Genomic DNA, 22,865 nt, shown 5'->3' with positions numbered 1-22,865 from the left:
AAATTAAAAAATAAATTAGAGAGATTAAAACAATAAATTGGAGAGATAAATTAAAAAGAAAAACTTTCACATAAGGGAAAAAATAAAGATAATAAAGGCTACATTAAAAATAATAAAATAACATAAATTTTAATTAAAAATATAAAATACTTTTATTAAAGAGCCAAAAACTTTATAAACAATAAAAAAAACATACCCATATATCAGTACGTCATTATTACGCACCAACAAATTTTTTAAAGCAGGTTTCCAAATGAAAAATACAAGAATGCTCTTAATAAACTTAAGAATTAAAAAAAAGAGAGAGAGAGAGACACAGATGCCAGAGACTTATGCCTTGATTTTTGTTTTTTAGGGTAAAAATAAATTTTTACTTATTCTCTAATAAGTGAAAAACAAAAAAAAAAATCCTTGATACAGCTGTAATAATAATTTTTTTTTTGGTGCTTGAGAAGTAAATAAATATTTTGACTTTCTAAAATTTTTTTAAAAACTAAATAATCATTTGTGAACAATTCTAGAGGTAAAAATATATTTTAATTGCAAAAATTAAAAAAATTCACACCCCGGAACAATTCTAATGTTAAATAGAACTCCAGAAAAGACAAAACTACTATAAGTAACAAAACATCTTATTTTTTTCACTAAAACTAAAATAATAATTTCACCGTGTGAAACTCCAACCTCCGCCTCGGGTAAGGTTTCTGTTAATATCGCATTGCAATCCCAACCAATTTGATAGTGCAGTACAGATCTAAAAACACTGATTTGATACACCTCAAGCAGCGCTTCCTCCTCGGAAAATACTGCTTTTGCTTCGATGCATAAATGAGAGCACCACATCAAGAGGAAAATGAGAACGAATGGTTTTTGCCCATTTATATATAGAGAGAGGAGTGAAAGTTTTCTATTTTCCTTGCAACAGAAGTAAAATAATTATAACAACAATAAATAAACGTTTGAGAATATAAGGAAATGGAAGATTTTACATCTGAGGCCCAAGAGGCAGCCTACTCATGATTTGCTGATACAGTGTTGGATTGTTGGAGAGGTTCAGACTAGGTTCTGTCACAGGCTCCACCTTTGGTTCTTCTTTCGGCATCATGAATCCCATTTCATTCCCAGGATGTTGCTGCGCCATGTATGGATGGATGGGCATAACAGGCATCTTTGGTTGGCCCTGACCTAAGCCAGCCATCGCAAGATTGGCCAAGCCAGGTTGATTCATTCCAAATGAGAAGCCAGGCGAAGGCCCCAGCTGCTGCCTTCCAGGCAGGCTGAAGGATCCAAATGCAGGAGGCCGCTCAAACCTAGCCATGCTGTTGTGAACCTGTGATGGTTCATGTCTGTGAACATGGGTTTGAACAGCAACAGCAGCTTGGCCTGGGGTGGCAGTGGAGGTGCCAGAGTTCACATGGCTGCTATTGCGAGCAGCAGGAACATCGTGATTGTGCTTCCCCTCATACGTAGTGATCACTGACTTGAGGTCATGTGATGCCCTCTCCACATGCTTTCTAACCGTGCAGCCTGTACTAGTACACTTGTAATAACTCCTGCAAAAAATCACCCGATTATCAATTTCAAATTGTGAACACTTGATTTCTTGCCTTCTGCACAAGAAAGAAGGATTATTATCATTTGTGGGCTGGGAGTTTGAACAAGAGGCCAATGTTGATTTAACAACCTAGGATTTGGATTTCCTTTCACAACTTTCTGCCCATACTTCCGCCAGCGATATCCATCATCAAGGATATCCACCTCACTGGTTGTCTGGACCACAACTCTAGGCTCACGAATAGCTCTAGTGGCTCCACTCATTTCAGTTGCGTATGTTTCAATTTTCCTGAGATGTCAAACAACATCAGTAAATCTTGTGCTGACAATGACGTCATGAGAGGTGCATGCATGGAAAAACAAAGAGATGGAGTGGTAACCTTCTCTTCGACTCAGATTCTTCTCCTTCACCATCGTAACCTACACTGCCATGTGTAGCCCGATCATCATCTTCATCATTTGAAAAGGTAGATGAGGCATCAATGGCATCAGCTGACTCAAAGGGAGTTCCACTCTGAGCCTGTACCAAGGAGGATGGATTCCCAACTTCAGGGCCTGGGCCCCCAGATGCTGAAGATGTAACCTCAACATTGTCACGCCTCCAATCAGAAGTCCCTGCAGCATTTCCCATTTGTGTACCTGCCCATGCCGAATCATTAACAGAACCAATCTGTGGACCAACTTGTTCAGGAATGTCCAGTTGTGTATCCAGTGATCCAACAGCTGACCTCCGGTTGGGTAGCGGCTTGGGATGGCTGTGTGCCCCCTTGTATATGATCTCTGTTATATGGCCCTCGAGAGAACGTTCCACTTTCTTCTTAACTGGGCAATTTGGATGAGTGCACTTGTAATAACTCCGTGGATATTCACTTCCTTTTACTTGTTTCTGTCCATATTTTCTCCAATTATATCCATCTTCAGATGGCGTGCCACCAGTACCACCAGCAGCCATTGAATCTCCACTGGCTCTTTGATCTCCTTCTTCATCTTGTTGCTCATCAAGAGGTGAAGAATGCTCAGCATTGCCACTAACAGTATCAAAAGTCCTCTGATCTGCTACAGTATTTCCTCCATTATCCTTTTCAGTTGTCAATTTGAAGAATTCTGCTGGAAAATGAAGGGAGTTTCTACTCTCAGACTGAACTTTGGTGGGTGCAACATCATGTGACTGATGAGCATTTTCAGAGTGAACAGAAACATCAATACTGGGAAAGGATTGCTGTGGGAAAGTGGCTGAAGTTATCTGTATGAAGAAGGCAAATTTTAACCCTAAGACAGATATTATTTACCTATTTATATCATCCACTCCCTTCTAAGTCTCACGCTTAGAGTGCTGTTTTTTTTTTTTGTCCAAACAAATAGTCAAAAGGCAAGACTGCCAAGTGTAATTACCTTGCTTGTTCCACCAAGGAAAAATGAAGAGCCCGATTCTCCCATAGGCTTGAATGCGAAAGAAGATGAATTGATGTCTTCAAAGAAAGTTTCTTTACTTCTGTCAGGAAGTTTGGAGCTGACTGTGGAGTTCTTACTGCTACCATTTGGAAAAAATGAAAACTTTCCAGTAGTTGGAGATGGCTGAGCCTGAGGAGCAAGGCAGAAAAACTCATAAAAAAATGTTTTTACTTTCAATGTACTATTAATGTAATATAACGTTGATCTTGGAAAGAGAAAAAAATTAGAGATTTAAGATGCTACTGAGTGAGCCTCAAACAATGGTCATTGCCAGATAGAATAGCCTTGAACTGAGTAATTTGACCTCAGAAATATCAAAAAAGCATGTTTTATCAAGGTTTTTCTGTGGCTACTCCAGACATGCTCTGGTGTGCAGATATTAATCCATAGCTTGTCAACCTATTTCCAAATCAAAAGACATTTAATATGCATGTCCAAGCATAAGACACTGATTTACAGCAACAACATCATGATAAATGGGTACTTGCAAGGTAGGGCCTACATAATTTTTGAGCTGCAGCACAAAATTAAAACTTTCGCATTTGACTGAAACATTGATATCTATAGCTAAGCTGTCACATAATCCAGATTTGTTGTATGTAATTTCAGTGTGAAAAGATTCAGTCATCACATGCCAAAATATCTGTTTCCCAAAATTCCATCAAACATGATGAGATCATGCTTGAATAAACAGAGAAATATGAAGATGACCTAAAATTATAAATTATTAAAAAAAGCTAAACATCTTCCAGTGATCTCTTATAATTTATACGAGCAACCAATAATCTTAAGTAACAAATCAGGGTCCTAATCCGTCAAGATGTGAAGAAAAGGGAAAAGAAGAAAGCAACAACCCCAGAATGAGGACATTGTATTTGGGCAATAAATACAGAAATCAAAACTAGAAGTCGTACTTATATTTAATTGAGCTCATAATGATCAAAGCTTAACCAGAATTAATGCCTTGGCGCAACAATCTGGCATATAATAAGTTATGTTATTGGATTCAGTTCTTTGTTATTCTGATCTAACTTGAATAAAGCATTGATTGCAAATCTTGAGAGCTTGTCACTGTCTCCTCAGATTCCATTTTTCTCAAAGGTGGCAACAATACTTCTCTTGAAGGCCAAGAGCCAACCAAACAGCATGTATGAATTTCAAGATTCCAAAACTTACCAAGTTTGAAAGGAAAACTGGAGAATCCAGCAAGGTTGTTGGGCTGAGACCAGGTGGAATTGTCAAATAAGGAGACCTAATCTCAGGGTTCAGTGAAGTTTCAGCAGACCTGATACTTTCTGTATTCAACCTTGGAGCATTAAATCCAGCTCTGGCTGCCATTCTTTCAACGAGACCTCCACGTGAGTTTGATTTTTGCTCAGAAAATGAACCCAATTCAGTCAACTGGGCACCACTAGTTCGTGCTCCATCCTTTTTTTCAGCATTTCCTGTTGTCATCTGCTCTGGTTGTCCCAGAAAGAGCCCTTTAGTTCTATTCTCCCCATGGGGTTCTGTGATTGTACTTGAGTTAATGTCATCACCTATCATTGCTGAGAAAAATGCTCTTGGGCTCGGACTAGGAGGTACCCAGTCACCAATTATAGCAACATTATCATCAATCCCAGCCATGTTTCCAAAACCTTGGAACAAGGTCTGAGGCAGCTATTAGCCAAGGCGATGGGGACGGCTAAGTGCCTGAAAGATTTAAGCAAGCATATTACTACATGGCTCAATAAAATACAGTCCCAGGAGTTCAAAGAATCACAAATCACAAACATGCCAGAAAACAAAACCCCATAAATTTAGTTGCAAAGGGCATGTAAGTAGAAAAAAAGGTCGAAAAAGGTTGCCCTTTTCAACTGAATTCTTGTTTTACTCAAGCTACAAAACCAACACTTTCACTCAACAAACTGCAACATACTTGAGGTTAGTATACAATAACCGGAAAGCAACACAAAAACAAAAATTGCATCCAAACAATGTATTTTCAGTTATCAAAAAGAGATTCGGCTATCAAGTAACAACTTTGCCAGTAACTTATTCAAATTGAACCCAACTCAGCCTGATTTCCAATTCCAACTAAGCATTAAAAACCAATAAAATGAAAGGGATAAAAATTTACAAACTTAGAAACACATAACATCCAAGCTTAAATATTTCCCATCAAGATCTAACAATAATAAGGCATTTGATATTACCCAAAGAACGCAACATAAGAAAGATTCTGAAGATTAAAAAACACCCCACAAAATAAAGTCCAAGATTTAGACTAAAAAGGTGATTTAAATTATGAAGCTGAAGGTCAGTATCTTAAAATGGCAGGGAAGATATACCTGTCAGATATACAATAATAACAATAACAACAATAACAATAATATTAATAAAGAGTTTAAAAACTTGAGAGATACAAAAAAAAAAAGGGAGATAGAGAGAGAATGATTAAAAATGATTACCTGATTGATTAAGGAGTCAGGCTAAGATGATGATATCTTAGGAAAAAGACCCACCACCACACCTCAACCTTCACCACCACCACCACCAACCTGCCCCTTCAATGAATGAAGTCCGGTTCCTTTGATCACCTCTCTGTTTAATTCAATAGAAATGGAAATGACCAACTTTTTTGTTTTAGCCCAAAAATGATATGATGATGTTTATTGATTTTGAAAACCAAAATCACAAAAAGGAATCACCTTTATTTATTTACAGTCAAGAGGTTTTTTAAAACAAAAATAAAAACCAACAGACAGGGTTAAAAAGGAGAGGAGATGATTGTGGAAATGGAATGGTGGGGGACCAGAAATGGATGGAATCTTTGAAGAATGAAAAGGAAAAGAAAGCAAAAAACAAAAGCTTTATGGAACAGCATGTTTCATCTTCTTGTTTCTAGTTTCCACAATAACCTTCCTCTTTCGCCAGCATTTTTTTTAACTCTCTTGAATAAATAAACAGCAAGGTGTGGGGCCCTTCTCAGCAGATGCAGTTAGGAAGTGCCACGCGGGTGCTGAAGGGCAGTGTTGCCAAACATGTCTTGAGATGGGTGGTCGAGATGGATTTGAAAAGGCAGGGTGCAGAGGAGGGAGGGTTGCAGGGGATTAAGGATTTGGGATTTTGGGGATAAAAGAGTGGTTGCTGAGGCTGGAATGAAGAGGAAAAACAAGATTCAATAATGGCAAATATGTGTAACGTTGGGGTGTCAAATTTCATAGGTGCCTAACACCTGTGTGTTTTACCTCCTATGAAAGTGAAAGATGTTATAACTAACTCAATCTTCTATTGAGATCCAATAATCTCCTAATCATCCAATCCATCCTCTCCTGGTGCTGCGGTTAAAAATGATCTTAGATTCTGGTTTTTGGATTAGTTTTTTCGAATATTGTTTTTATTACCAAATAAAAAAAAAAGAAAAGTAATTCTCAACACTTTTATTCAAGAGCACATTCACCATGGATTTTAAGAGTCTTGCTTGCTTTGTGAACGTACGGAGGCCCCAAGGATGCAGGATCATGGAGTCTAGGATGGGGACAAATGGAAAAGGGCTTAATTCCCATTTTTAAACCTCTCTCTTGGAACCATCTTACAAACTCATAATAATAAGGATTAATTTTATGTTTCATAGTAATAAATCATAGTAGAGCGTTACATTTCCTAATTCTGACTGTTAAGGGGATCCAATTCCCTAATCTTTTCAGTGCAAATGCAACGCAGCAATACCGGCCTCATCCTACTCTCTCCCCTCCTTTGCTAAATAAGGGAGAAAGAATTTTCTTTCGGTACTGCTGGCGCTCTGATCTGATCTGATCTGATCTTGTGAGGAGCTGCCCACTCACCAATCAAGTAATTAAAGCTATTCTTCCTACCATCCTATTCCCTTTTATATATATATAAAAAAAACAATTCTTGAAATCTTAAATATTTCAAGTTAAAACAGGAGATGCAATTTTAAGATTATCTTCTTAAGAGAAATAATATTAATTAACCTATAAATTGCTTAAAGACATCCTCGCCATCATGGAAAAAAAAATGTAATGAAAACATATAGTTTTTCAAAAGCTAGCTATCATAAAGAGAAATAGATATACCAAGTTGGACTGCAAATGTAACATTCCTAACCTCAAACCTAACCTTACCCTGTTCATGGACAACCTAGCAATGATCACCAACGCAATGTCACACAGGACTAGCCGGCTAGTAGTGGTAAGTTTTCAACCAAAAATCTTTGAATGCACGCGATGAAAAGTTATTTCACGTTTAATTGACAGTGATAAACGATGATCGTCAGATCATTTAATAGCAGGGAGGCAGGCAGGCAGGCATGCATGCAACAGTATTATCAACCAAAAAGAATACTTTCACCCCTTTTTCTCAATTCAATCATTCACTCTCAGAATCACAAGTTAGGAGTGAGAAGTAGTGCTGCTGCATGCATGGTGCAATCTCACTCTATTTGCTGATTACAAGTCTTATTTGCTGGTTCGGTCTGTGATTTTGATGTGGAAAGGATTATCCAGGAAATGAGACGTCCGATGGGCACTTCTTTCTTTCTTTCATCTCATCTTACCTCGCTTCCCAGTCAAAAAGATACTCTTTGACCAAGTGTTTGTCTTTTTTACACTGCCCATGTTTTCACAACAAATCAAATCCATTGGCAAGTGGACCCCCATTGCAGGACTGATTTCACCTTTCCTGCGGTAACATGCTTGGGAGATTACTGCCTGCTACCGCTTTTTAGAAAGAAAAACTAAGAAATGGAAGCAACATCAGAGATGAAATCATGACAGGGATATATGTATATGCTAATTCTTATTTAGTTCTGACTTGTGAAATGTTCGTGAACATATTCTCATCACGTACCTCTATTTTTACCAAAGCCGAAGGACCTGCACTTTATCTTCAGAATTTGTTGCTCGAGACGCCTTGATTCATGCTAGAGACCAAGCAACCGTTTAAGCCTAGTGAGGTGCTGTCTGCTGTGTGACTTTCACAACCTGTTTGTCTCCATTTTTGTCACAAACCCAGGAAAATTATAAAAGTTGTTATTGGTGGGGGACCTCAAAAAGGGTGGGATTGGGACGCTGTAAGCCAATCTTGGACTCTTTCAAGGTAGAACTCGAGTCAGAGAATTAGCCAGTTTTCCTGTCAATGGGACCTCTCCTTGGACTGAATTCCATGGCTGAATAATCTCAAGATTCTGTTCCCAGTGGGCCATATGGACCCCATCTTAGAAGAGCTGAAAGAGCCCTGCTGTGCAGTAGACGTGTGCCTTGGATTAGCATTGTTTTGGCCCATACTGAGCCTAGAAAACTATCTTACTTGGGTTGCATATATACTTGTCTGTGGGCCTTTCCAAGTCATGGATGTTTTACAGGCATCAATCGTGATTCAGGACTGACTTGAATGATTAGACAGGAAAGGATTGAAGCACTGTAATCAAGGAGATCATACGTTGAATGCAGGTATCTATCTACACAGTCACATGCAGGTTAGGAAATGCCCTGTAATGTTTTTCCACGTGTGTGGCATTGTGGAATTTGTCCATGCCTTCTACGAATACGAAGGTATAAGAAATTTTTGTTTTTTATTATTAAAAAAATAAAATAAAAATTATTATTTAATATTTTAATTATTAAAAACTCTAATTGATTTTAAAAATTAAATATAGAGACTGATTATGTAAAGATAAAATATTAATATTTTAACCACGTCATATTTAAAGTAAGCTATATTGTTTTATTGTCTGATAAAAATCTATGGTCTTGTCATGTATATGTAAAGATAAAATATTAATATTTTAACTACGTCATATTTAAAGTAAGCTACATTGTTTTATTGTTTGATAAAAATCTACGGTCTTGTCATGTTTTCTAATTTTTTTGATCTATCTATAGTTTAAGAAAAGAAATCTTTATTTTATCGGGTAAAACCTAAAAATTCCACCATCCACAAAAAACTTTGATATCCGGAATACTTTTTACGTGTAATATAGTACCCTAGATACTATAAGACAAACAAAATAATTTTTTTTTTGAAATTTTAGTCTAGTTCTTGTGAGTTTAATAAATTGGTTATTAAAGTCAAAATACATGTTAAAACATATTTTGAAGTTTTTTGTATTATATGAAAACATAATATGATTTTTTTTTAATCTTTGAAAGACTTGGTTGTATGCATAAAAACGTTTCATTTTTATGAAAACGGGGCATTTTAATACTAGATTTGTATCTTTATAGTATAAAAATATAAACTAATATTAATCAAAATATCATTAAACATTTACGCGGGAAAATCATGAATTTCAAAATAATTTTTTATATATTTCTTTTACCGGGCCGGACCCGGCCTATAGAAAATTAGGCCTACTTTCTGCAAGACTGGACTTAACTTAGTCATGTAGGATGGGCTAATGATCCACCCCATATCCACCAGAAATGGGTTATTATGTGTCATAACTCAATTCTGAGTTATTTCTCATAAATCATTTTCTTTTTAAAATAAAAAAAATAACAATAAAGACTGAAAAGTTAGAGAAAGCAAATTAGGGAATCAAGCTGTAATTTTGGAGGAATTCAAGGCCTAATTATACCTTATTATGCCTAAAAATAAAGAAAAAAATATAAATTCAAGGTCAAATAAAATAATTATTGGATGAATTTGCATAAAAATTAAGTCCGAGAATATAATTAAATTTTTAATAGGCTAATTTGATTTAATCATGGGCCAAATTAAATTTTAATTATGTTTAAGAATCAATTTAGTTCTAATTGAAGGATGTAATTAAGTGTAAGGACTTAATTATATTTTAAATGGATCAAATTAATTTTATTTTAGGCTTAATTGATAAAAAATTAAGTTTGGAAGCCTAATTTTAAGGTTTTATATCATCATTTTGCACTTAAAGTATCAATAACTCTTTAACTAAAGCATGTTTTATAATAACATATCTAATAATATAGTATACATTTAATTTGTGATAAATGTTCATTTTAAATGCATGCCTATCACATAAATGTAAGGATTGATTGATGAATTTAAGAACTGAAATTGAAAGGGCAAAGAGATGGCCAAATTTAGAAAAAAAGATGGTGCAGTCCAAATTGGGTCTTTTAGGTCTACTTTATATGGATAGAAAGGTAAGATTTAAGCCTACAATATTTATATGGAGCTCAAGATTTAAAAAGATCATTTGTAAGTCCAAATTGTAGCAACAACAAAGAAGTCTGAATATGTCCTCTAGCCCGTGCACTGTTTAGTGTTTGGCCCATATCTGGAGTTCCAGAAATCTAAATGATTAGTACTTAAAAGTGCATTTTTTATCAAGGTTTTATGTCATTATTTTGCACTTGAAGTATCAATAACTCCTTAACTAAAGCATGTTTTATAATAATATATCTAATAATATAAGATACCTTTAATTTATGGTAAATATTCATTTTAAATGCAGGCCTATCACATAAATAAAAGGATTGATTGATGAATTTAAGAACTGAAATTGAAAGGACAAAGAGATGGCCAAACTTAGAAAAAAAGATGGTGCAGTCCAAATTGGGTCTTTTAGGTCTACTTTATATGGATAGAAAGGTAAGATTTAAGCCTACAATAGTCTACTTTATATGGATAGAAATGTAAGATTTAGGCCTATAATGTTTATATGGAGCTCAAGATTTAAAAAGACCATTTGTAAGTCCAAATTGTAGCAACAACAAAGAAGTCTGAATATGTCCTCTAGCCCGTGCACTGTTTAGTGTTTGGCCCATATCTGGAGTTCCAGCAATCTAAATGATTAGTACTTAAAAGTGCATTTTTTATCAAGGTTTTATGTCATTATTTTGCACTTGAAGTATCAATAACTCCTTAACTAAAGCATGTTTTATAATAATATATCTAATAATATAAGATACCTTTAATTTATGGTAAATATTTATTTTAAATGTAGGCCTATCACATAAATGAAAGGATTGATTGATGACTTTAAGAACTGAAATTGAAAGGACAAAGAGATGGTCAAACCTAGAAAAGAGATAGCGGTGCAATCCAAACCGGAACACTGTCCGGTAATTAGGTCATATAAAAAGAATGAGAGAACAAAATGGGGGCAGCCAACCAAGAGGAGAAAAATGCCCCCCTCCTCTAAGAAGCCTGAAATCATGCTTTCCTCTTTCTTTTTCATTAGTTTTTCAACAAATATGCAAGGCTAAACTCATTTTCTTAGTTGTAATGACATGAAAACCTTCGAATTTCAAGAATTGTGAGATTTATTTTACCTTTTCTTTTCAGTTTATATGATGAATATGTTTGTTCTCTTATACTTATTTTTTCTAAGATTGTTTATTTTAATTGTTAGAACATATTCAAAGTTATTATTGTAGACAATCTATTGCTAAGTTTGATATCAAAACCAGAGTTGTGGTATATGAACTTGTAAAGCAACTGAGTTTAATAATTATGGCGGGGGTATTAATATTAGGGAGAACATTCAATCAAATCAAACATAGATTACAGACAATTAAGTTTTCTTGATTAATCAACTTATATAGTTCTTAAGGCTATCATTGAATTAGATTACTAGTGTGGACATTGTAGTTGTTTGATGGTTAATGTTAGTTATATGGCGGATCTATTAAGTAACTAATGTTAAGAAGGGATAAAAATTCAAAATATAAATTGATGTCTCGTTTCCATGATCAATTCTAATTTTTATAAGTGGATGTGTGCTTGCGACCAAAGTTTATTCTCTTGATAATTTTTTGATTTTATTAAATTTTGCTTGATAGTTTTTTGTTTTTCTTTCTTTAGCCTAGATAACATCCAACCCCCCCCCTCCCTGAAAATTGCATATCATCTAGTATAAAAATCTAACTTGAACCTTCCTCATGGGATCAATCTCTTGCTTGCTCTATACTATCTTGTGTGTTGTGTTTGAAGCTAAGGTAATTAATTTATGCGATTGTGACATCGTAAAAAATTTTGGTGCCGTTACTGAGGAAGTAATTTTAGTTGATTCTTATGCTATTATTTTTATTTGTTATGATTGCAATGGGTTTGTGTTCATATTATGGGTTTCTTCCAATTCTATTCACCTAGCCTTGATTAATTGTAGAAGCTTTCTCTTAAAGACGCTGCAAGTATGGATGCTATGCCCAGCAATACCAGTATGGTATTCACAAGTGAGCTCTAGCTTTACAAATTAGGATCAGGTGGCTGCAAAGTACTCGAGAATCAAGAGTTATCTACCCAATGCTTAATAGTTTATGGTACATCTCATTTAGGGGCAGCAGTAATGGAGGTAATTGTTCTTAGACTCTTTGGTAATTTCTAATTTAGCTTTTGACTTTAAAATTTTAGGGCTCATGTTTTTTAATGTTGACAATGTGGGATGGAATGTAGTAGTTTTTGGATGAGTTTCTCCTATCCTTATAGTTATCTTCAACATGATGGACTTGTTTTCTTTTGAAGCCTTTTTTCTCGATAGGTGCAGAAATTCTACCACTCTTGACACCTTGCTCTATGCATTTATACACTATCATAAAGTCAATGAATTATTAGGTTGAACTACCCATCACATGTTTGTAATATGGCGCTTTGAGTGTGTTGGCAAATAAAGAGACCATCTCTTTGTCCAGAAGTGGAGGATGTACTTCAACAGCTGATTCTCGCCATCTTTGAGCGTGTTCCCTTATTCTTTCTTGTTCTTTTCTCTAGATTGGGCAAGCTGGTTTTGTTGGGAGTGATGTCGAGGTTGTACTTGTACTGCTTGATAAAATTATCCACCAATTATGGATTTCCAAATCATTCAACGAATGAAGTCAAAATTTATCAGTTTTAACTGACCTTATTTGAAATGAAAACAGACCATCTTTGTTATCCCTTCACTTTCTAAAGATTATATCCCTTATTGTCCTCATTTAAGCCTGATGGAATATTTTTTTAAACAAACCCTGACTAGGATCACACCCCCACAACGAGGGTAAATAAGAGATATTTTAAAGATAGTAATCCTTATTTTTCTTTTAGCTCGTTCCTTTATCTGTTCTCTGTTCTCCTTTTTTTTCTTCTTTTTCCCTTTCCCTCCTCTGTTCTACCTTGATTTTTCTTTCCCTCTCTTTTTCTGTTTCAATTTTTCCCCATCTTCTGGTCTCTCCCCCCTGTTTCCTTCCCTGTTTTCTCTTCTTTATTCTTTCCCCTATTTTTTTCTTTTCTCCTTTTACTTTGTGTTTTTCTTCCTTTGCTCTTCACCCCTTTCTCTTCAGAAAAATTCCCCCCTATTTTTTTTAGCACCAGTCCTCTAGTATTTATAGGCAGAGAAGGAGAGGGTCAACTTACTAGAGGAGGGGGTGCTAAAAAATAGGGTAAGTTGAGCTAGGGAGTTGCTGGCAGAGCATAGCTCCCCTAACTTTCTTCATCATTGTGGCATGGTGTGGTGGCAGGGCATGTTTGGGCATGGGTCCTTGCTGGGTTTCTTAAGCAAGTGGGGTGGAGAGAGAGAGACTGTGTTGCAGGGAGAGAAACTTCTTCCCCTGCCTCTGCCATGTGCAGGGGAAGAAGAAGCACGGTGTCGTTCAAAACGACATTATTTCGTGCTCACCCTCCTTATATTATTATTATTATTATTAGCATAATAATAATAATAATAATAATAATAATAATAATGCAATAAAATGACACTATTTTGACAAAAATGCATCATTTCATTTAAAGAAAAAAGGCACCAAAGAGCTAATTTTCAAATCAGTCCCTCTATTCATGAGCTTTTTTTAGTTTAGTCCTTGATTTTGAATTTCTTCAATCAAGTCCTTAATTGACCATTAAACTTTAATATTTATGCAATTAAGCCCCTGATTTGATCAAATCAACTCTTAAAAAATATAATCTGACCTTAGAACTTTAATTTATTTTAATTAAAGCCTAAATTGAATTAAACATCAATTTTTTCTTGTAATCAAACTTTCCATAAATTTAATTAAACCTTTAATAAAATTTAATTGAATTCATAAATATTTGATTTTGGACTTTTCTTCTTCCAATCAAATTTTCTTCATCTACAAGGCTTTCGTCGGCCAACAATATACTATTAAATTTCAATATTTGTATTTTTAAATCTCCTCAACTAATTTTTAGTCATTTTCTAAGTGTTCTGAAATTCTCTTTATACTGTCATTATTTTTTTGAATTTTTTCTGACTATATTTTTTATCTTTTTATATATTTTTTCTGTACAGAACCCAAAAAAGGATTATAATAAATATTATGGAAGCTATAGGGAGGGGGCTCGACTCAGGTGCATGGAGCTGCACAGTTGAGCTCACTGTAACATTTGCTTTAATTTCTCACAGAAATAGCTCCATGTAAAAGGCATGGTTTGAAATGCCTGCATCACCAAAAAAGAACATAAGGGACTATGCTAATGCCATGAGAATTGAGAAGGAACAGAAACAATCTTATCCTCAACCAAAAAATAATTAAAAAACAACAACATTGTTATTCATGATCAATCCCCCAACTGGATGGATTTGAGACTAGATGACGTCTTGGAATAAAAAAAATGAAAAAAAAAATCAAACTGGATTGAAGAAAACAGGAATGGTGGGCCACGTTGGGTTTTTTTTTCTTCCCTAAAATCAGAAGCAATCTGAGGACTTTCAGTAGGAAGAATTCGAGCCAGGAAAGATTTGTTTACATGCATGCTTGTGTTGACAAATGCATCTTTATCAACCACAAGAGTTCTATCAAGAACATCATGAGAGAGTTTTGAGTCCTGGAATCTAAATAAAAGAGATGTTGACGATGCTCAAAAGATTCATATTCCTAAGCAGAAACCTAGTGCTAGACCTTTCTTGATAAAACAGGCAAACAAAGATCATAACGGGCCTAACACTCAACACGCAGGATGCCATATATCAGACAAAAATCACCAGCATTTGCTTATGTCACCATATTGTCAAGAGTTGCCTTTTCTTTCTTTATTTATCCGTTTTACACTGCCAATGGATCCTTTGAAAGCGCAATGAGATGAGCACAAGTTGTTACAAGAGATTCCATTACTTGAGATGCTGCTTGTTTACAACGGTTGCAATCAACAACGAGAATATAAATCTAATTACATTCCAAAACTTTCTTATTACATTCTCAATGAATCTCAATAGGATGATGTCAAAAATTCTACAGGGTTCTTGAAAAGAAACTTAGATAATCTTTAGCAGCCTCCCCAGGGGCGCTTCAGTTAAATGGATGGCGGCGTGTGTTGCAACTTGATTTGGGGTGTGTAATAAATCTAAAGCAGCTTGAAACGGTATAGCCTTCATGACGATCCGTAAAAGGATAGGGGCAAAAGACTAATGGGAATGTTACAGGGGTTGACTGGAAAAGAAATGCTTGTGGATCATCATATTCCTGAATCAATTGCCGTAATCCGTTCCACATCATCTACTGAAGTTTACTACTAAATGCAAGAAATGTACTTTGTGATTTACTTTCCAACAATGCTACCACTACAACTTTACAGAACTGTGTGTTCATTTCTAAAATCATGGCTTCCTATAAACAGCAATAATTGGAAAATAAACAAACAAATAGTGAAGCATCAGTTAGCAAAACTGTGACGGAATAAAGAAGCTAATGGTGAAGAGAGACAGTTTCAAGTCTTTTGCATTATACATCATGATCAATGGAAACAAAAAGTATAAGTTACCCATCGTTGAGCAACTGAAAGACCCGCTCGTTTGTTCTCTCCCCATTTTCCAGCAACTTTCTCAGTGTCATTTCAGCATTCTATTATTTACAGTAGCTGAAGTTTGAAGGATTACCCCATATCCAATTCAGAAGCGCAAATGACCACTTCCATATCTGTAATCACAGGCAGAGCAGATCAAAGGTGCCAAAAGACAAAACCTTAAAGTCCAATCAAAAGCTAAACATCATTAGCTGGACTCTTTCTCCCTGAATTCATCAATGCTTGCATCTTTCAAGGAGAATCCATCTAGGATATCGCTTTCAGAGTCAACCTGAAGCTCTTTGAACATAGCCATAACCTGTATCATGGTCGGCCGTCTGAAAGGCCTGTCATCAAGGCACTCGAATGCGATTCTCAAATACTGGTATAATTCAGCTTCTCCAGATTTTTGTGTCATCAACTCAGGGTCCAGTATCCCATTGCTTCTCTTCTCTCTATATAGCTGCTTTGCCCATCCAACAAGGTTGTTATCATCACCAAACTCAGCGGAATCTATGGGCTTCTTGCCCGAGAGGAGCTCCAGAAGTATGACACCATAGCTGTAGACATCCCCTTTTGATGTGCATCTAAAGCTCTGATAATACTCAGGGGGCACATAACCTGGAGTTCCTGCAAGTGTACTCACGCTAAGATGTGTGTCAAGGGCGTTCACCAATCTTGCCATTCCAAAATCAGATACCCGCGCTTCAAAGTTTTCATCTAAAAGAACATTACTAGACTTCATGTCACGGTGGATAATGTGAGGTATGCAGCTGTGATGAAGGAAAGCAAGGCCTCTTGCTGACCCTATTGCAATCTTCTTTCTTGCTGCCCAATCAAGCCTTGAGCATCCTCCTTTGGACCTGTCATGAAGAACAGACTCTAAACTCCCCCATTTCATGTATTCATACACAAGAAGCCTCTCCTCTCCAATTTTGCAGTAACCCAACAAAGGAACCAGGTTGCGGTGCTTGATCTTCCCAATAGTTTCCATTTCTGCCATAAACTCTCTGTCCCCCTGACCTGTGACATGAATCAGCTTCTTTATAGCAACAATACATCCATCTTTTAGTTGTGCCTTGTATACCTCTCCAAATCCACCAGACCCTATTAAGCTATCAGCACTGAAACCATTCGTAGCTTCAAGTAGATGGGCAAAAGTCAACTTTCTTAGAGGTTTCTCGAAAGTGGCAATGTTGATGCTCAAAGGCTCAGGAACACCTGAAAGTTTCCAGCTGCTGCTACCTGAAGTTGGGAGGCTGTCGATGTACTTCTCCCTCTGTTCTTCCTTCCGCTGGTACCTCTTTACTCGATAAAGAGCCAATGTAAGACCAAAGAGGCATAAGACGAAAAATGTGATGCCAATGACCACCCCTACTTCCACAGATTGCTTCTTTCCCCGAGGGGCAAAACTTTGTGGGTGACCTCCAGAGCTACAAGGGGGCAATGGTACACCGCAGAGGCCAGAATTGTTTTCATACCTGGATTGGGGGAAAGTAGTTAGCTGCCCTCCAGAAGGGATAGGACCAGTGAGGTTGTTGTTCGACACATCAAGATCACTAAGAAATGAGAGAGTCCCTAAAGACCCTGGCAGAAATCCTTGGAGATCATTGTGTGAGAGATCCAGAACTCCAATCGCTTTCAAACCCCCAAAACTGTCAGGAATATTTCCAGTTAGCTTATTGTGCCCCAAGTTCAAGACCTGCAAATAGCTCATCGAACCAAAATTTTGAGGGATAGTTCCTGACAACGAATTGTAGGCAAGATCAAGGAATATCATGCTGCCATTTGTGACGAATGTATAAACTGTCATGCCAGAATAAATTCTTGTTGTAGGACAAGAGTGAACCATAGGAAGATTTTCCAACCTTTCTGCCCGGATCCCCTGAAATTCAACCAGTCCCCCAGCACCTCGGCATGATGTCCCACCCTCATTTCTTACAAATGCAAACTGCTTCCCGGATACAATTCCAGGAACAACTAGACCAGCTTGGTCTGCAAGCTCAGGTGGAAGAGGACCAGTTAGGTTGTTGCTGTTCAAATCAAGCCAAATGAGGCTCCGACACTTGCCAAGCTCTGGTGGTATTTGCCCGGTAAGTGAATTATTACCCATTTGGAGAACAGCCAGGTCAACTAGATTTCCAATGCCAGCAGGAATTTCTCCAGTAAGCCGGTTGCTGGAAAGAGAAACCCAGATCATATTAGTGCAATTACCAATGGACTGAGGAATGCTTCCTGTGATGAGATTGTTATTGAGAATCAAAGTCTCGAGGTTTCCTCCATTAACACAAATGCCTTCCGGGATCTCACCAGTGAGATTGTTTGCCCACATTACCAAGTCCAAAAGATTTGGCAAGGTCCAAACCTCCAAGGGAATTGGTCCATTCAAGCTGTTGAAACTAAGATCAATGCTCCTCAGGTTTTTGCAGCTTCCAAGCTCGGATGGAACTTTTCCTGATAGGTAATTATCAGCTAGGAGTAACTTTTGGAGTGCTGTTGGATTCGAGGAGGAACACAACTTAGAAGGAACATCCCCCGTGAAGCCATTAGAACTGAGGTCAAGCACTTGAAGCTGAGTACAATTTGCGAGAGAAAGAGGGACGGTACCGGTAATGTTGTTGAATGGAACATACAGATATATCAGACTTTGAAGATTGCTTACAACAGTAATGAGGAAATCCCCGGAGAGTAGATTGTTGCCAAGATTCAGACTCTGCATAGAAGAACACGATGCAAAAGTCAGCGGCAAGCAACCAGTGAGTTTGTTTGCTGATAGATCCAATTCCTGTAGAGTTCCACAGGTCTGTCCCAACTCAAGAGGAATGTCACCATGAAACAGATTGTGAGCCAGAGACAACTGCCTTAAATTCGTGAAACTCCCCAAAAAGGTACCAGGAATCTTTAATTGTAGCTCGTTACGGGAGAGGTTAAGCGTCTGTAGAAGCAAACAATTCCTCAAACTTAATGGAAATCCAATGCCGGAGAGCCTATTTTGTGACAAACTGAGCCAAGTAAGATTGCAATAGTGCCCAAAATCAAGGCTGGAGAAGTTGGCAGAGAGGTTGTTGTGTGAGAGATCCAAATATTTGAGAGATGGAGAGTCTGCAACAAAATTAGGTGGTATCTCCCCAGATAATAGATTGTATGATAGGTCTAAAACCGATAAACTGTTGCAGGACAAGGGAGTCACCGCAAGTTTTCCAGCAAGCTTGTTATCGGAGAAGTTAAGATGATTCAAGTTCTGGCAGGTGGAAAGAGAGTAGGCCAGCCAGGTGGAATCGGAAATAGTATTGCGAGAGAGGTCAAGCTGTAGCAAGGAAGGACTAAATCGAAGGGAACCACCAGGAATGGAATTATGAGAGAGATTAACATAAGAGAGGTGACTGCAAGACTCAAAAAAGGACTTTCTTGGAAGAGGGTCCGAGATGTTGTTTGAAGACAAGTCAAGACTCTCAAGAACACAAGAAGAGGAAGCAGAAAGATCAGAAGCAGAGAAAGAATTGCCTTGCAAATAAAGATGTTTGAGAGATGGCAAGGCCCCAGTTAGGTTATAGAGGTTTAGGGTTCCAATCAGACCAGCGTTGGTGAGGTTGAGAGTGGTGACATGGGAATCAAGAGAGCAAGAGATGCCTGACCATGAACATGGAGTAGCAGAATTCGGAGACCAGTTGGCTAATAAATTACTTGGATCAGAGTGAACAGAGGATTTCTTGAAGGCTAATAATCCCACAACTTCATCATTGGTACTTTGCTGCGATGACAACTCTCTGGTTTGTGATGATGATGGCATAAATAGCAACAGCAACACATAACCAAAGATTCTAATCATGGCTTTGGGTGGTGGCCTTTGTGATGATATCCTCCATTGTTTCTTCATTTTTTTTCCTTTTGGGGTTAATCTGGGTGTTCAGATTTGCTGAAATATCCCCTCTTAATTAGTCTCTCTGCATTAGTGGTGCAATTGAATCAATCTTGAAAAAATGACAGCTTAATCTCTCCTTTCTTCTGTCTGTTAGCTTCTCTGTATCTTCCTTCCAATCAAAGAAGCATCTCTCCCAAAGCATTTAGAGATCTGTTCTTAATTAAATCATCTTCTGAGGTTTCATATTTCACCAAATTTCCAAACTTTGACTTGCTGCTTGAAAATCTGAAATAAAGAAAAAAGTTGTATTAATTAATAATAAATTAAGAAAAGAAAGAGATGGTGGAAATCACTATCAAGGTAGTAATCAAGTGTACTAAAATTCCAAACCTTTTCCCCAAAAAAACTGATAATAATAACATCAAAAAATAAAAAAGAGAAAGAGAAGGGAGGGGGGGATTTTACCTGGAGAAGTTATGAAGTAGAGGGGAGGTGATGTGATGGTTTCTTGTACAGTACAAATTAAGTCCAAGGAAATCAGAGAATCAGTTAAGGAAGAAGACAGAAGTGTGCGTGTGTGTGAGGGGAAGGGTACGATGTGCAGAAAGAAAGAAATGTCGGCTGTCACTTGTTGACAGATAGCATTACCACCGTGTGACAGACATGAACTAGTACTAGAAATAGCATCATTACCAATCAAATAAACCAAAATTATTCAAGAATCAGCCAGAAACACGAACGAGAACAAGCAGTCGTGCTAGGCTGCTCAGCCCAGGTGCCAGGCAGAGGTGGATGCTTAGGAAAAGGAGGAGGAGAAGAAAATAGGCATAGAAGTAAAGAAAGAAAAAGATGTCAAGACCAAGTAAAGTGAAATCTCCACACGCACACATTTCAGAGGGAGAGAGAGGAGAATAGAATATTAGTAGTAGTGAGTCTCTTGAGAGGACAGGTTGAATGGTGGTGCATTGGGGGTAGGCAAGGGAACAGAGAGAGAGAGAGAGAGAGAGAAGGCAAAGGGAGGGAGGGAGGGAAGGGAAGGGAAGAGTGAATTGTGGGAGATGTGAATCTGTTGCTCCCCCACTTATTTTTTAAAATTTGTTCTCATTTTTCGGGTACAGTCAAACCTTTGGATTTCATCCTCTCTTCTCTCTCCCTTCCAAACTCCATCTTTTCTAGGAAATAGGAGGAGCTTTTGGCTTGCTTGTACGCCTCTCCCTCCCTCCCTTATATATATATATATTCCATTTCTCACCTCAATTTCTTTTTGTTTGTTTAATCTTTCATCCTCCACGGTACTTCTTCTACCGTATCGAAATCTTCATTTCCCGAATTTAATTAAAAAAAATACTGAGAAAGCTACATCCTCATACTCGTGCATAATAACTAGAAATCTGTAGCTTTTTACCCCCAACGTGTATCTCATCTTAACATGCCACAAGACACGCTAGCTCACCACCCTAAGTTTGCCCCTTTCTTGGCACTTCACTGCCCCGCCCCCCCGGCCCCTCCAGTACTCTTTTCTTTTCATCTCTGAATAATCTTCGATGATGATGTAGTTTAGTTTACCCACCGCCATGTTCGATTCGAATGTATTCAGGTGTGCAAGTATATATGGCAAAACACAAGAAAAAGATTAAGAAAATCCCAGCCTATTTGCTCTCTCTCTCTCTCTCTCTCTCAAATTTCGCGTTCTATGAAAATTAATTTGCACCTGATACATGTTTGTATTAGGATTACCATTATATATTGTTACTCGGGGAAATTTCTTATAGAGGCAGTAGCAGCGCTCCTAACTCAAGCTAGCATGCTCTTCAGTTCACACAACAATAATGTTATTAAAAAGATTCTAGTCATTCTCCTCCTAGCTCCTCTTCTTCCTTGTTGTTATTGTTATTACGATAAGTAAAGTAGAGAATTTTCCAAGTCAGTTGTTAGCAAATCAGGCTAGTATATATAAAAATAACTTACATGACATGAAATACTTGTAGTGGAGTACCCCAAAGGCAACTCAATCCAAGCTGTCAAGTTTCCCTTCTTTATTTTCATTGCCATTCATGATTTATATAATTAATCTATGTTAATATTGGGAATATGTACAATTCCTTGATTAGTTTTTAATTTAATTATTGAACCAGCCTTTTATTCTTCGGCATAATTCACATGACATGAAATAATTATTTTTTTTATTTGAAAAATATTAAATTAATATTTTTAAAATTAATTAATATACATGCGCGCTCCCATAAATTAATATTTTTAAAATTAATTAATATCATGCGCGCTCCCATAAAAATAAAAAAAATATTATTTTAATATATTTTTAATTAAAAAATACCCTACACGGCATCAGCAAACACCCAATTACTATATTTATCTATATATCTTGACTCACCTACTTTATTGTTTGAAAAAATCATTCGTATTTTGTTCACATAAGCAATTAATAATAATAATGTTTGAATATTCTACAAATCATTTGTATTTTGTCCACATAAATAGGCAATTAATAATAATATATAATAATGCGAGGAGATAGCAACATCTTGTGCCAAGACTAAATAGAAGGTAATGACCCTCTGTTTTCTACTTAATTAATTACACATGAAATTGGCCATAGGTTCATATTCCTGTCTATCCAATATGAACCAACTCTTAATTTTAAGTGTTAAAATTGAGTTTTCGTAATCAAGTTTTAAACAATTGAATTCGAAGGTAAGATAAAATTACATGTAGAAAATTTATTTACTTCATATATAATTAATTAAGCGCATTCCATGTCGATTTTTTTTATTGAAAAATAGAATTTATCAAATAATTGCCACTAATAAGAAATATGGGCACGTTCCTTATAGATTTTATTCTTAAGAGTCAATATTAAACCCCCACAAATTATATATATATATATATATATGGACATGGATTGGCAAGCAAGAATGAAGCAACGATAGCTGTAAAGTGCAATGTTGTTGTTGTTAATTTTATTTCCTTGATGCATGATGTAGTATATTATATTAATTAATTTCCTACTCTTAATTTGTAGTTGAAGCCATAGTGAATGAGAAATAGAACACCCAGCCACAGAGGGAGAGGTAATTAATGACGTTAGGTAGGATAGACCCAAAGAGAAATTAATTGAGAAAAATACATGTAGACGTCGTAGTTGTTGTCTAGTTTCAGGTCAATGGTTATTGTGGGAGTACATGCATGAAACAAGAAGAGGCTTGCTTAATTAGCCAAGGCAGCATAAAAGAATGGATGCGCATCGATGATCTCTTACATCATGCATGATGGAACT

The 22,865-nt window shown here is 36.7% G+C and overlaps 2 protein-coding genes across 4 annotated transcripts; both read right to left on the bottom strand.

Moving 5' to 3' along the window:
• Positions 1–796: 796 nt before the first annotated feature.
• LOC105112852 (probable WRKY transcription factor 2) lies at positions 797–6,019 on the bottom strand. 3 transcript variants are annotated; one of them, XM_011008728.1, is made up of 6 exons: positions 5,457–6,019; positions 4,183–4,698; positions 2,947–3,135; positions 1,935–2,773; positions 1,685–1,843; positions 797–1,553 (listed from the first exon to the last, which is right to left on the bottom strand). In XM_011008728.1, exons 2-6 carry the CDS (start codon positions 4,630–4,632, stop codon positions 986–988), a joined length of 2,205 nt encoding a protein of 734 aa, XP_011007030.1. In that variant the 5' UTR covers positions 4,633–4,698; positions 5,457–6,019; the 3' UTR covers positions 797–985. The 3 variants fall into 3 exon arrangements, with proteins under 3 accessions (XP_011007030.1, XP_011007028.1, XP_011007029.1); XM_011008726.1 differs by having other exon boundaries at positions 1,935–2,797; positions 5,457–6,014; XM_011008727.1 differs by lacking the exon at positions 5,457–6,019 and adding an exon at positions 5,202–5,352 and having other exon boundaries at positions 1,935–2,797.
• Positions 6,020–15,357: 9,338 nt separating this feature from the next.
• LOC105112851 (serine/threonine-protein kinase BRI1-like 1) lies at positions 15,358–20,753 on the bottom strand. Its single transcript, XM_011008725.1, has 2 exons — positions 20,036–20,753; positions 15,358–19,855 (listed from the first exon to the last, which is right to left on the bottom strand). Exon 2 carries the CDS (start codon positions 19,583–19,585, stop codon positions 15,917–15,919), a length of 3,669 nt encoding a protein of 1,222 aa, XP_011007027.1. The 5' UTR covers positions 19,586–19,855; positions 20,036–20,753; the 3' UTR covers positions 15,358–15,916.
• Between the last annotated feature and the right edge of the window lie 2,112 nt (positions 20,754–22,865).

The sequence above is a fragment of the Populus euphratica genome, unplaced genomic scaffold (genome assembly GCF_000495115.2).
Source record: "Populus euphratica unplaced genomic scaffold, PopEup_1.0 scaffold371.1, whole genome shotgun sequence".
NCBI classification, from domain to species: Eukaryota; Viridiplantae; Streptophyta; class Magnoliopsida; order Malpighiales; family Salicaceae; genus Populus; species Populus euphratica.
The sequence above is the reverse complement of the archived record's forward strand: the minus strand, read 5'-3'. Positions and strand labels throughout refer to the sequence as shown.